At 35.4% G+C, this 13,128-nt stretch overlaps 1 protein-coding gene across 11 annotated transcripts in view; it reads left to right on the forward strand.

The window, feature by feature from the left end:
- Positions 1 to 13,128, forward strand: part of Liprin-gamma (liprin protein kazrin) — a 138,898-nt gene that overhangs the window by 113,765 nt on the left and 12,005 nt on the right. For 10 of the 11 annotated variants that reach the window (XM_072014145.1, XM_072014140.1, XM_072014144.1 and 7 more), the window contains 8 exons: positions 291 to 497; positions 2,141 to 2,501; positions 5,725 to 5,814; positions 7,552 to 7,768; positions 8,411 to 8,678; positions 9,213 to 9,560; positions 10,053 to 10,176; positions 10,407 to 10,551. In XM_072014145.1, the coding sequence (XP_071870246.1) occupies positions 291 to 497; positions 2,141 to 2,501; positions 5,725 to 5,814; positions 7,552 to 7,768; positions 8,411 to 8,678; positions 9,213 to 9,560; positions 10,053 to 10,176; positions 10,407 to 10,551 (1,760 nt within the window). The remainder of the gene's footprint in view (positions 1 to 290; positions 498 to 2,140; positions 2,502 to 5,724; positions 5,815 to 7,551; positions 7,769 to 8,410; positions 8,679 to 9,212; positions 9,561 to 10,052; positions 10,177 to 10,406; positions 10,552 to 13,128) is intronic. The other variant, XM_072014143.1, reaches the window with a different exon arrangement.

The following is a 13,128-nucleotide window of genomic DNA, read 5'->3' on the forward strand; positions in this document are numbered from 1 at the left end:
CCAAAATTAAATAATCGAACTCCTATCGTATCGGAAGCTCCACTCGAAATTTCACCAATTAATTGAGACGCATTGCAGAACGATTCTCCTCATCGTAGGAGGCCTCGGTATAATTACGGTCGGTGGCTCAACTTTTAATCATACATCGCGTACCCACTGTTGTTTCATGGCCGGGGTGTTCAAAGGGGCTCTTTGACACTTTGTGCTTGTGCTGCATGCATTGTTAAACGGTGGTGGTTCTCGGGTGGAATTACTGCCCGGATATGGGTCTCTTTGACCGTTGATTACAGCGGATGCGAGAGAACGAAGCGACTTTAGGACGCCTTCAACAGCAAGGAGTCGGTATGCCTTCGGAGGAACGCGAACGCGAAAGGGAAAGGGAACGTTGGAGCCTGTTAAGGGCTGCAAGGGACGAGGCCGATCGAAGTCTCAGCCTTGCGGCTAGTTTGGCCGACAAAGAAGCCGCCCTTTCGCACGCACACGCGACTATAAAAGAGGTGAGCCCCTTTTTCTTCTCTCTCGTTTCCCTTCATTCTTTTTTTCTTTTCTCTTCTTTTTTCTCCACGTTCTTTCTTTCTTTCTCTGACCTGTTGTCCTCAACGCGTGCATTATTACGCACGACGGGGAGTCAGCTTGATGAATTTAATCTCTCTGCCTGGCTGTGGTTGAAGTGTTTTGCAAAGAGAGTACGCTCCGAAAAAATGCTGGTTCCCTCGAGTCAGCAGCAACATTTTTCTCCTGTTTACGCTATGACTGTTGCTTAACTTTCTGGATTATTTGCTGGAAACATTGACTTAGCTTTTGGGAGAACTCTCTGTAGTCGTTTAAGTTTGATATCTAGGCTGCTTTCAGAATAATATGGTGTGGTGTGTCTGTGTGATTTTTTGGAAGTCGATATTTGTTTCCTTAATTGTGGAAAAGTTGGCATTTGAAGGTAATGAAATATCGGTGGTATAGAAAAGATATATTTTTTAGATAATAATTCTCGATTCCTCAGAATCTTTACATTTCATAGATTCAAACAACGATGACTTGTTTCTGGACAAAGATATTTTTCTTATATATTCATCTCTTTTATTGTGTCATTATTTTATAACTTTAATAATTGTATCTTGTAATTTCACTGTACATATAAGTGTTTATAATAATTTATTCTTTCCTACTTGTAGAATTTTCGCTAATGAAGCTCTTAATTAGAATTTTCTTTGTCTAAAATTCTAGTTAACGATTCTACTTTTACCGAAAACGCGCGAGAAATACGGATTTTTAGGGTCCGCTCTGAGGTCTGCGAAAAATTGATCTATCGATCGACGTAATATTAGTACGAGCAGTTAGGTAAGAAGCGGCACTTTGCGTGCACATGCAATTACGCGGAGGGTGATTCCGCTTTGAGCCCTAAAATTGTCCTCCACGCTGTGCATAAACGGGCCGACGGCTAACGAGTTTAAAACTGATGGCTCGAGGGCTGCCTCGGTATACGTATGTCAGCCGAGAATCACGCACGTCCCAAAATTTTCGTTTCTAGTCTCTGTTTAACAATCTCCGAAAATTCAACCAGAGTTCCACAGAAGCCAAACCGATCGATTTTATCGAGATAAATCGTTCGTAAGATGCTTTATTTATCACTTTCTCATTTCTCAAGATATGTCGCAGTATATGAAGTTTCTCAGAGTTTTTATCTTTTAAATATTAAATTTTATAAAGTTTTATTAAAGTACCGGCTGTTAAAAATAATAACTAGACACTTTAAACTGAGAGAAGAAATTAGAAGTTTCCTTACGTAAAAAATTTTCCAATAGTCTAATACCAAGTATTACCCCAACACTAAAATGTAAAGTTTCTAAAAGTTTATAATTTTCTTTGGCTTCTATGTGCCTGAATTGCCATTTTCTATAACAAAATAATTCTATCTTCATTCCGTTTAACAATTACACTAAAAAAATCAAATCTTGTATCAGACGTAATACAATGTTTCCACAGAAATTCCTATTTGCTCGAGATTCTTCAAAATTTCCATCTCCTCAAAATTTTCCAAAATTTCCATAGATTCCATGCAAATTCCCAGTATACCCATAATATTTGCAGAACCCATTTCAAATTGAAATTCCCCGAATACAATGAGAAACGTTGGTATGTACAGCTACAGCGTCAATTGGCGGAAAGAGGTGGCAGCGGTGGTATCTGCTTGAGCGACCAGGAATCCTTGGTCTCGTTCCCGAGAGGCAGCGTGAATGGAGCCGCGACACCGGGCGCCGGAAGTAGCAGCGGTGGCGGTGGTTGTGGTATCATCCCTCATATGAATTCTCAACCGCCATTAGGCAGCACAGAGCTAGGAGTGACCGTTGGGAACGTCGGCAATGCGGCAGGTGCTGGCTCTTCCGGTGGACAGGCGGGCGATCGCGGAAGTTGCAGCGCGGACAGCGGTGTTCGAGGATCTAGCGACAGGGAAAGCGGTGGCGCAACCAGCGTGGGCGGAAATCTTTCAGATTCTACTACAGACGGTAAGAGATACGTGTATTTTAGATCTCTTACTATTATTGTTGTATTATTTTATTATTATTATTTTATCATTATTTTATTATTATTGTTGTTTGTTTGCGTATGCACTTTGTCCGATTTTAATGTATAAATGCGAGTTATTGATAAACTATGTGTCGTGCGAAAAAGATGTTCAGATAGGGATTGAATGGTTTCGAAGGGGACACAACTAGGCGTAATTGGATTTTCTACAGATGGACGCGTAGAGGTCACATGGAGGTAACATACGTTTTCTTAAATAGAATCATATAAGTTTCAATACATTGACGATTGCCAATTCGTCTTAACATTTTATATAAAAAGTTATTATCCTTATTCACGTTGAAAAAGTATTACTTTGGTAGATATTTCAATTTTTACTTTGTAAAACTTATCGTATAAAAGGACAAGAGAAACATATACAAAAGTTGTGACTTGCGTCTTCCTTATGTTTCATATGATAGATTATACGAAATAAAAGTTAAATAGATATTTTTGTCTGCTAAACTAATGACTTTTCAACGCGAATAGGTTAATAATTTTTTATAGAGAATGTCAAGACTGATCGGTTTTGTATTAAAAATTATATGATCCCATTTGAAAAAACGTACGTTTCCTTCATATAAAATTTATCCGTCCACTAGAAAACTAATTGTACCATATTATGTCCATCTTAAAACCATTAAATTCCTACCTGAACATATCTTTTTATACAGCAGGTAGTCTATTTCGCATTTATAGATCAAAATTGGATACACCGTATACTGCTCATTTACTGCAAGCATGACATAACTCAAAAATCACGATTTTAGTAGAAACGAGTTTGAATATTCTGAATAGTTTGTTAATGAGGCAGTAGTAACACAACTGTCTCCACATGATAAATTTTTTTAATTCACTTATAGGACTCTACCAGTAAAAAGTACAAGAAACAACTATTTTTTCCTACCCCAATAACTCAAAAGCACAGAAATTTTTAGTTATGTTGTTATTGCAGCAAATGAGCGATATTTAGATGATTGTTTTCTTGCAAGTTAGAGAAGAAGGTTACTGGAAGAGTTATAGTATCTTTTAAATTGAGTGGGTTCATTCGAAATTGAACTTTAATTGTGAAGTAGAAATTCAGGAAATTGGAGGTTTTGTAGTTAATTAATTAAGGCATGGAAAGAGATCCTTTGTGAATTTATTAAGAAGCTTCAAAACTTTGGAGCATTCTCATTTATTACTTCTTGTTTTGTTCTTGTTAAAAGCTTGTGAATGAGGAATAGGAAACTGGAAATATTTCCTAGTGTTATGCGTCAATCTCACCATAGTTTTATACGTCAACATATTGGAAGGAGGTAAATGATTATGTAAGAAATCCTACATAGCTTTGGAAAGTTATAATTTTAGTATTATGTAGGATTTCCTTTCTATTTAAACTTTGATTAAGAAATTGATTTGAGAACATCATCTGAAGTTTGATGGTAATTTAGCACTAAGACATGGAGAAGATAATTTAGAAAATCACTCTTTATATAAAAATACGTTTCAATTTAGAAATGTCTCTCAAAATTTTGCAGAATTTGTTCATTAAATTCCAAAGTATAGCAAGTCCATCGAAAAACCAAAATACAATCCTTTTTTTAAAACAAAAATACCCGTAAATTAATCGTCTCTCTTAATTCGCATATTTCGTTAAAATCATAGGTATGTAACATACTCGACAATACGAGAAATATAATTTTTGTATCAAAAGTAACTTTTGGTACTTTCTGCATTATTCATTGCGATCGTGGAAGACTCTCTGCATTGTGATCTACCTCCCCGGTAATGAAGTAGCTTTCCAGTCGCGAAGCTATCTCGCGTATAATACAATCGCCATTATTATTCATCAGAGTGTCGAGTGGTTGGAACGCGATGATTCTTACGCTTAGGTACAACGAGCGGCGAGATTAATCGTCTAGTTAAGGTGCATTACGGCGCATCCGTCGGGTCGTCGGTGAGAAAAAAAAAAAAAAAAAGAAAAGGAAAAATAAAGAAAAATGAAAGGAAGAATAAACGTACGATAAGCTTCATCAACCGCGAATGCTAATCGGAGGTGGCAGGCTAATCGAGCGAATTTCCTTCGTATATTATTCAGCCAATCCTCGTGGCTGCGCATTAAAGCCGATTGATCGATTTGGTTTAGGACAAACACCACGTACGTGCTGTGATCACGATGCATGTGCACGAATTCTGAATTAAACGTTACACAAAATATCCAAGCGCGTTCAATCCTTAGCAAATCCTTGTTCATAGGCAAATTAGAGCAAAAATATAGTATTTTTTAATTTGTCGGAATAAAATGATTCTATTATACGAAGGATAAAAAGAAAAAATACAATGTCATATTTTCAATGTAAAGTCCACTTAGGATGACTAAGAAATTTTAATTTCTAATTTTGTACTATAAAATGTCGTCAACCAATCTCCTATCACTAAAATTGTGCTTTTATATGATTTCGAAATTAAACATGTAAAATTATCTTCTTGAACATTTCAAAAATATCGATTAGTTTAATTATGTCTTCGGTCTTTTTATGAAATTGAATTGAATTGAACGTGCTAGGGTGAACAATCAATTTTCATGTAATATAATATGTTTACCAAAATCTTTAACTTCAGGTCTGCTAAAATAACACCCTGGCCAATGTAAGTATGAAATGCAGTTGACATGTGCAACATAAAGAACAAACAGACAGCGAAGAGACTGTTATGATTCCCAAAATCCTATAGTAAACTTATATAACTCTAAACGTGTACGAATATTCGTAACCTGTTTCCCGAACCAATAGACTGGACATAGAATTGGTAAATCGAATTTACCAGTGTCAATAACGAGCAGACTTCCCTGTTTATCCAAACTATTTCCAGCCATACAAATTCTGACTCCCGCTGTCAGTACAATGAGCCTTAACGAAACTCATTATAGAAGGAATTTCAATTTCGGTTGACAAATCGATCTCCATCCTGACTCCACAAAAAAAAAAAAAAAAAAAAAAAAGAAAAGAACGAAGGAAACTATGAAAATAAATTGAAAGTCTAAATCCAATCGTACAACGTTCCTGTCTATTTTTCTCGTTGATTTTATTCCGGGAGAATAAATACATACGGAGAAGTGACGTCGATCTCGGTGTATCAAACGCAACGAAGAATTTTTTTTTTACTTTATATATTTCCGCGCAGGCACGCCGACAATTACGGTCGAGGGAAGCGGTCTCGACATGGACAGCATCTCCGTGGTTTCCTCCATTGCACCATCCCACATGTACCAGTGTAAGTGTCCAAACATAAATCGTTGATCGTCGTCTCCCGTATCTTCAACGTCGTCCTTCGTTTTATTTTTTCTTCTCTTTTTCCATTTTCTTTTTTTTTTTTTTTTTATTTATTTTATTTTCGACTGGAGGATTCCTATGCTTCTCTTCTTCTGTGTATTTCTTTGACTTTCTCTCTTTCTCTGTCTACTATTTCTACTATTACTACTCTGCCAACTGTGTTTCTTTCTATTTTCGATTATTTATTCGGCTCTGTTTTACGATTGAATGCCTGCTTCTCGCTGGTTCTTCGAAATCGATCGTTGCTTGTCGTTTGCGAAGTTTTCTTGAGTGTGAGAGATAGGCGAAGTTCGTGTTAGGGGATGGAACTACGTAATTTAGGTGGAAATAGAAATTAATAGAAATTAGTGAATTTGTTTACTAAAATTGATAATATCGTAGTAAGAAAATTTATAGTAAATAAAACTTGTGATGAGGTATAGAATGAGATAATATAACGGTGAGTATTGTTATTAAGGGAAATGATTTAATTTCTTTATTAATATTAGTAATATTGCAGTAAGATTCTGGATATAGATAATAGGGACAAAATTAAATTGTTTACACGATAATTTTGACGTCACGAGAATTTAATTAATTCGTAATTTAAAGTTTGTAATATCATAATAAAAAATTTCCCTTTTGAAAAGTTCTGACAATAAATAAACTTTGTATCAAAGGACGGAATGGAATAATTTCTACAATAAGTAAAAATGTTAAAAACTGTTTCACTCACAAAGACTACAGAATCAAATCGCTTATAATTAAAAACAATTATTCAATTTCTTTTTATAGACCTTGTACTACCAAACTTCTACAAAAGTAACTCCATATACAACAATATTCTTTTATCCAATTATTCATAATAATTTCGCAGTACGTGGTATGTATATTTGTGTGCATAATCCCTTATTCAGGTGGCTGCTTTTGAGAGTAATCGGTCGTCATTGATCGTAGAAATTGCATCTCTGTCACGGTTTATTCGTTTATTTATCCATTCATTCGAGCACAAACGGTAATTAATATTAAAGGTCCATTATGTCGTGGTTTTGCCCTAACAATCGGCTAATTGTATGTTGTATGGCCGATGCATGCGCATGCACATGTTGGAGCAGTCAGAATCTATTTCATAGTATCCAGATTAGAATGCCCTACGTACACGAATAAGAATTCTTAATTAATACATCGCCAAATATACTATCAGCAGTATACGTGTTCTTTATTTATGTGTAATATTATTTTTCATTAATTCGATTATAGTTTAGTTTCATTTCTCAACTTCGTTCTATAAACTTCGTTCTATAAACTTCTCGTGACACGAAGTTCGTTGTAATCTTGTCAGACCTTCGTTCTGCTTCGACGAACATCTAAGCTCTGAAACACTCTGCATCTCTACCTCGACGATATAAATCGAAACCAAGCAAGTGCCTACGAAACTTTGACTCTGCTTACGTGCAGAAAATTGTAAGCTGTGTGTTCTTTATGTTGCAATCATTGTTGTGAAGCACATGCGTCTATCGAAAGAGATCTGTCGAAGGGAAACGATAAATTTGCTTGTCAAAGCAAAAGATACGATATATTCTATATTTATCTAAGTATGTCAGAAAAATTTGAGAAAGGAAAATTGATGGATAAAAAGTTTGTATGAATCATAGCTTTTAAGTTTGTCTTATGTTCTCATTGATATTATATTTTTCAGCAGCGACCACGCCGAAAGATTGCAGCCCGACATTGTCGCCTCTGAATGCCTTCTCCAGGTCCATGGACAATTCCTCGTTATCGCGATCGGTGGAACAGTTGTCGAGTCCGTTAGAATCAGAACCAAGAAGAAACAAGCAAAGCACACCTGTCGCGGCACCTGCCGCGCATTCACGCTCCTCTGCGACTCGTGGAGGCACTTGGGGTTCTATTTCTAGGTGAGAACTGAATTTATTATACGTAATCCATTCGACAGGATTAACATTACGACGGCCACGTTGACCTTATTTGGGTCACTCTTGCATTTCCATAAAATAATAATAACTTGCAGAAGGTGGCAATTTCTGTTGATTAATGCTACCATTATATTTAATATGGAAATTATTCTGTCAAATATAATACAGTCAGGTGTGTTAGAACAAACAAATATTACAAAGATTCCTATTATAAAATAAGATATAACAAGATATAATAAGACACATATAATGATATAACGACCGCAAAGAAATATTACTAATCAATGCAATTAGGGAAAAAATTGCTTACCATTCGCAGATATACGTACCAGATCGTCTATGCTTTTAATCATTATATGATAAAGGAAGATTTTCCCTAATTCTCGAATTTACAAGTACACAGAATAATTTTGATAATTTGAAAATGCACAATTTTTATAGTAAAATAAATTAATGTTACGCTTATGTTTTTCGTTGCTTTATGTTCTTCCGTTCTTTAATTGCGTGTCATTTTCGATTCGCTAAGAAACGAACAATAAAGTGTTAATTTGGAACCTTAGTACCTCCACAGAAGTGTATAGCATCTTCTTAGCTCAAAAACAGTTTCTTCGTCTCGATTTTCAGAGTGTTTGCCCGTACGCGACATCGAAAGGCAGCGAACAACTCAAGCGGTGGAAGCGGAAGTAACGAGGGTTCCGACAGTTTCGATCCTTTTAGATCATGGTCGCCTCTCACGGAGGAAGGTTATGCTGAAAAGCTACGTTTACTCAGAGAAGCCGCATCCGTACCTATGGAGAGATGGAGGGCACCTACAGTCTTAGCGTGGTTAGAAGTTGCTCTTGGTATGCCACAATATGGTCCACGATGCGCTGAAAACGTTAAATCGGGAAAGGTACATCATTTAGATTACTTAATGATGGTATATTAGCTGATAATTTATATCAAAATCCATAAAATCATAATATTATAAATATTAATATTTGCTGTTATTAAATCATCGTATGATTTCATACAGATTTTTATTGAATCATCTGAAATAGGATATTTTATACAGCATTTTGTAAAATTAAGAAAGTAGTTCTGCATAATTTTGTATTAATCATCCAATACGGAGGAACTAACTCTAAGTCATTGGATTATTTCCTTGGATATCATTGTACATCTTCTATATCAATAACTATAGTTCATATAATTTCTTTTTAATCTTTCTATAAAAAAAATATGCAAAATAATATATTAATGGTATTTTATCTTCAGTACTAAAAATGATACTTAATCCAGCTATGAAACATTCTTTGTTGAAACTGAAAATTAATATAATGACACTTAGAAATTAATTACATGTTGACTGCCTTTTAATTATTTATATTTGTCTTCCCAAGTATAACAAATAATGAGATCTTATTTGATCGTAATACTTGTTCAGGTTTTACTGGAACTAAGTGACGCAGAATTGGAAGCAGGGTTAGGAGTGGCCCATCCTCTTCATAGAAAGAAGCTCCGTTTAGCTATCGAAGAGCATCGACACCCGAGTCTCGTTCGATATCCGTGTATTGCTCAATTAGGTCACACGTGGGTCAGTTCAGAATGGTTGCCTGACCTTGGACTCGCTCAGTATTCTGAAAGTTTCGCAACTAACATGGTGGACGCACGGATGCTCGATCATCTGAGCAAAAAGGAACTCGAGAAGCTGCTTGGAGTGACCAGGAAGTTTCATCAGGCCAGCATCGTGCACGGAATTCATCTACTCCGAATGTTGAACTACGATCGTCAGGTAATGACATAAAAAAAATATATAATATTTTATGAAATGTTCTATATTTGGTGGCTTATGAAAAATTTTATACTTTATAAAATACTTCAGGAACTCGTTTTTTCCTTTTCCAATTTTATGAAAAATTGGTGTATTCTTAACATCTGAAGAATTCAAGAAGATCTTAGGAGTTTAATAATAAATTTGAACCTTTGAAAATATCATTTATTTAATTTCATAATTAATTATATTATAATTTGACGTTAAAAAATATATAGAATACAATTTTCTGTAATAATTTATAATAATACGCAAAATCTTATGAAAAATAGTAGTAGGCTGGTCTAAACCACTGTGATTCTCAGCAAACCATTGCATTAATTTTAGAAATAAAATTGAGTTAGAAATAGCATTGAGTTAGGATTATTAATTTGTTATTGTTAATTTAAGAATGTCCACTTAAATAAATACTATAAGGAGGACACTGCACCCTTAATTGTATTCTTACAATAGGCACTCGCAGTTAGAAGACACCAATGCGAACAAATGGACACAGATCCTCTAGTTTGGACAAACCAGAGGTTCATTCGGTGGGCAAGGAATATCGATCTGACTGAATATGCTGAGAACTTAAAAGGTAATTAGAAAATTTAGTTCTTTAAGCAAACATTCAAAAGAATCATCAATTTCCAATATTTTTATCGAATTTGCATTTTTATTCCAAACCATACAAAGTCTTCATTTATAAAACTAAAAAATTCTTCTTAAAAACACAGTAATATTCAATTTGTGATGCAAATTCAAGTACTTGTAATAATCATTCATGTCAAATGATAGTGAGATACAATGTTATCATTTGTAATGCAGATTCAGGTGTGCATGGCGCTCTGGTTGTGCTAGAACCATCCTTCACCGGCGACACCATGGCTACAGCTTTGGGTATACCACCAGCTAAACAGATGATCAGACGACACCTCACCGCCGAGCTCGAAGCCCTCGTCGTTCCAGCAAGGTACTCAGTCTACTATCATCCAGAGGCCACATTGGACAACGCTCACTAATCGACATAAACGTCGTTCCTCGTTCAACAAACGAGATCGACGTTGCTAACACGATTCATTCTCGTTCTTCGAGCTTTCATTTTTACTAACTCTTTCCTCGACGGGGGTATTCTAGAATTAGTATCACGCTAACAATAAAAAAAGATTACACCACGTCGTCACTCACACCATTCAAATAATCTGACGATTTTGCCAGTGAATGAATATTAATCAAGTAATTTCAAAAAACAAGAAACATAAGATGTAAGATTTTAGAAATTCTTGAGATGCTGCTGCGGTGCTCTTTTATATTCTCTTTCGGAATCGAGCTAACGTTTCGAGCAGACAGCTTCGACAATTTAATATCACAGCTTGTCGGTATATTTTAGGAGAAAAGTCGCTTCGTAGCGATAATTACAACGCATCAATTAAACAAAATTTCGCTTGTGGTAAAAATGAACGATAGAGTAGAGAATTTTGTGGATCGTTTTCTACCGTGATCTAGTTAAAAAGAAAAAAAAAACAAAAAAAAAATCGTACTTTAGGAATTATCGCTGAAATATTGTCAATTATCTACACGAAATCGTACACGTTTATATGCATAGAGACGATCAAAACGCGAGTATGTTATTTCTCTAGTCTTGACAGATTTTACAATGGTTGAGAGAACACGTTCGTTGATCATTGAAATTCGCGCGATAGATATGTGTTTTACAAAGTAACGTTAGCTTTAAAGAAACGTTGTTATTATATACGAAAGTCGAACTCGATAGGCCTCACATTTTTCAGGGTTTCTACCAATTTAATCTATTCGTTGATCACGTTCGGACGGATATTGTAGTTTAGCCAATACAATATTCCCGATCTCGAGGATTGTACATAATAATGGCCGAGCTTAATGGAGTAACTTGCATTGATATTATTAGAATCGGTATCAAGGTTTCCGCTTCCATCGAAGCATTTTTTAATAGAACGGAATACTATTATTGAGATATTGTAAATAGTCGAGTGTTTGAGCAAAGAATTATTTACAAATCAGTAGCAGTAACGCAGCGGTGTGCACAAGAAAATTAGGATTAAGATAAGACTTTATTAATTTGGACTTTATTAATTTGGAATATTTATAGAGCAAAATTCAATTTCTTAAAAAAAATATACAGAGATATTCTAAAAATTAGGTCAAGCTATAAATCTTATATAGCTTTCACAACTCAATGATCATTATAGTTATAACTATTTCTATTTAAAAACGAGTTAAAAATTTAGCATTATATCTTATCTTCTTAGAAATAAATCAGGGCTTGTTCCAATTTTTAGAATCACCCTGTACAACCTAGAATAAGATAATTGTTCATTCCGACAGATTTGACATATTTGGACGCCATACATATCATAAATACCTTAGGAAATTCAAATAGGTGACGATGCACTGACATTACGATGCTAAGAACACACGATAAGATAAAAGAGAGAGAGAGAGAGGGGGAGAGAGAGAGAGAGAGAGAGAGAGAGGAAAGAGCTATATAAAGAGGTAGATGTGCATGCTAGTCTGGGCAATCTCGACCCATCCGCAGAATGGTCCTATTGAAATGGACAGAGTCGAGATCGCTTACGACTGGTGCCTAGTATGTAAGTACTCATCCGTAATACACACGCCATACTTGGATATATCGGGAATACACACACGTATATACAGTACAGTACAATCTCGACATAATGTACATATACAAACATATGCAGTATACTCGATGGAATTTCTTCTTATTGATATAACATTGTACTCGGCACCGCAGCGATTCGCTGGGTCTGCAGTCCACTCGATCGCGGATCCATCGGTAATGTCTCTCATAGCTGAGCCGTAGCCCACAGCTGCTGCCTGCACTGCACTGCGCTATGTACAGCACACGTTAATATTAGTAATTCTGGTGTAATCCCTGGCCAAAGTATTCTATCACAAAATTAGAAAACTCCTTCTAAAGGCATCGAGTTTTCGTCGAGCTTATTTTAATTTTCTATCAATATATACATTTTCTCTATCTAATTGTCACATTTAATTGAATTTTAATTGAATTTTACAAATTCTTGAAGTATATCCGATAAATATATTTTCATGAAAGAACCAGTTCAGTTTGTAACTTTTTTAGGAAGGGACTTAAAGGGGTGAAAAGATCGAAATTGTCACGGATTACATCAGTATGCATTATGGTTCCTTTCATCTTTTTCTAATTTGCCAACTTTGATATTTACATTTTTGACTGTTCGGTGTTTAATCCAATCGACTGACCAGCAACGCTCGATGCGCCTCGGTCGATCCTACGTGAACGACCCTGCGTATTCTTGCGTCCATTTAAACATATATACATTCTTCTATATCGATGGTGCACAAAATGCTTGTGTATGTATATTTATGTTGTAACTAGATATTCATTATGATACATATCTCGTTCTCTATTGTCGAGCACTTGCAGCGAGCCACTGTTCAATTGCCAAGTATCTACCACGTTGATCACGATATATTTTGTGTGCCAAGACCAGTTTTTCAGTAACTT

Source organism: Bombus fervidus, chromosome 12 (assembly GCF_041682495.2).
Source record: "Bombus fervidus isolate BK054 chromosome 12, iyBomFerv1, whole genome shotgun sequence".
Lineage (NCBI taxonomy): Eukaryota > Metazoa > Arthropoda > Insecta > Hymenoptera > Apidae > Bombus > Bombus fervidus.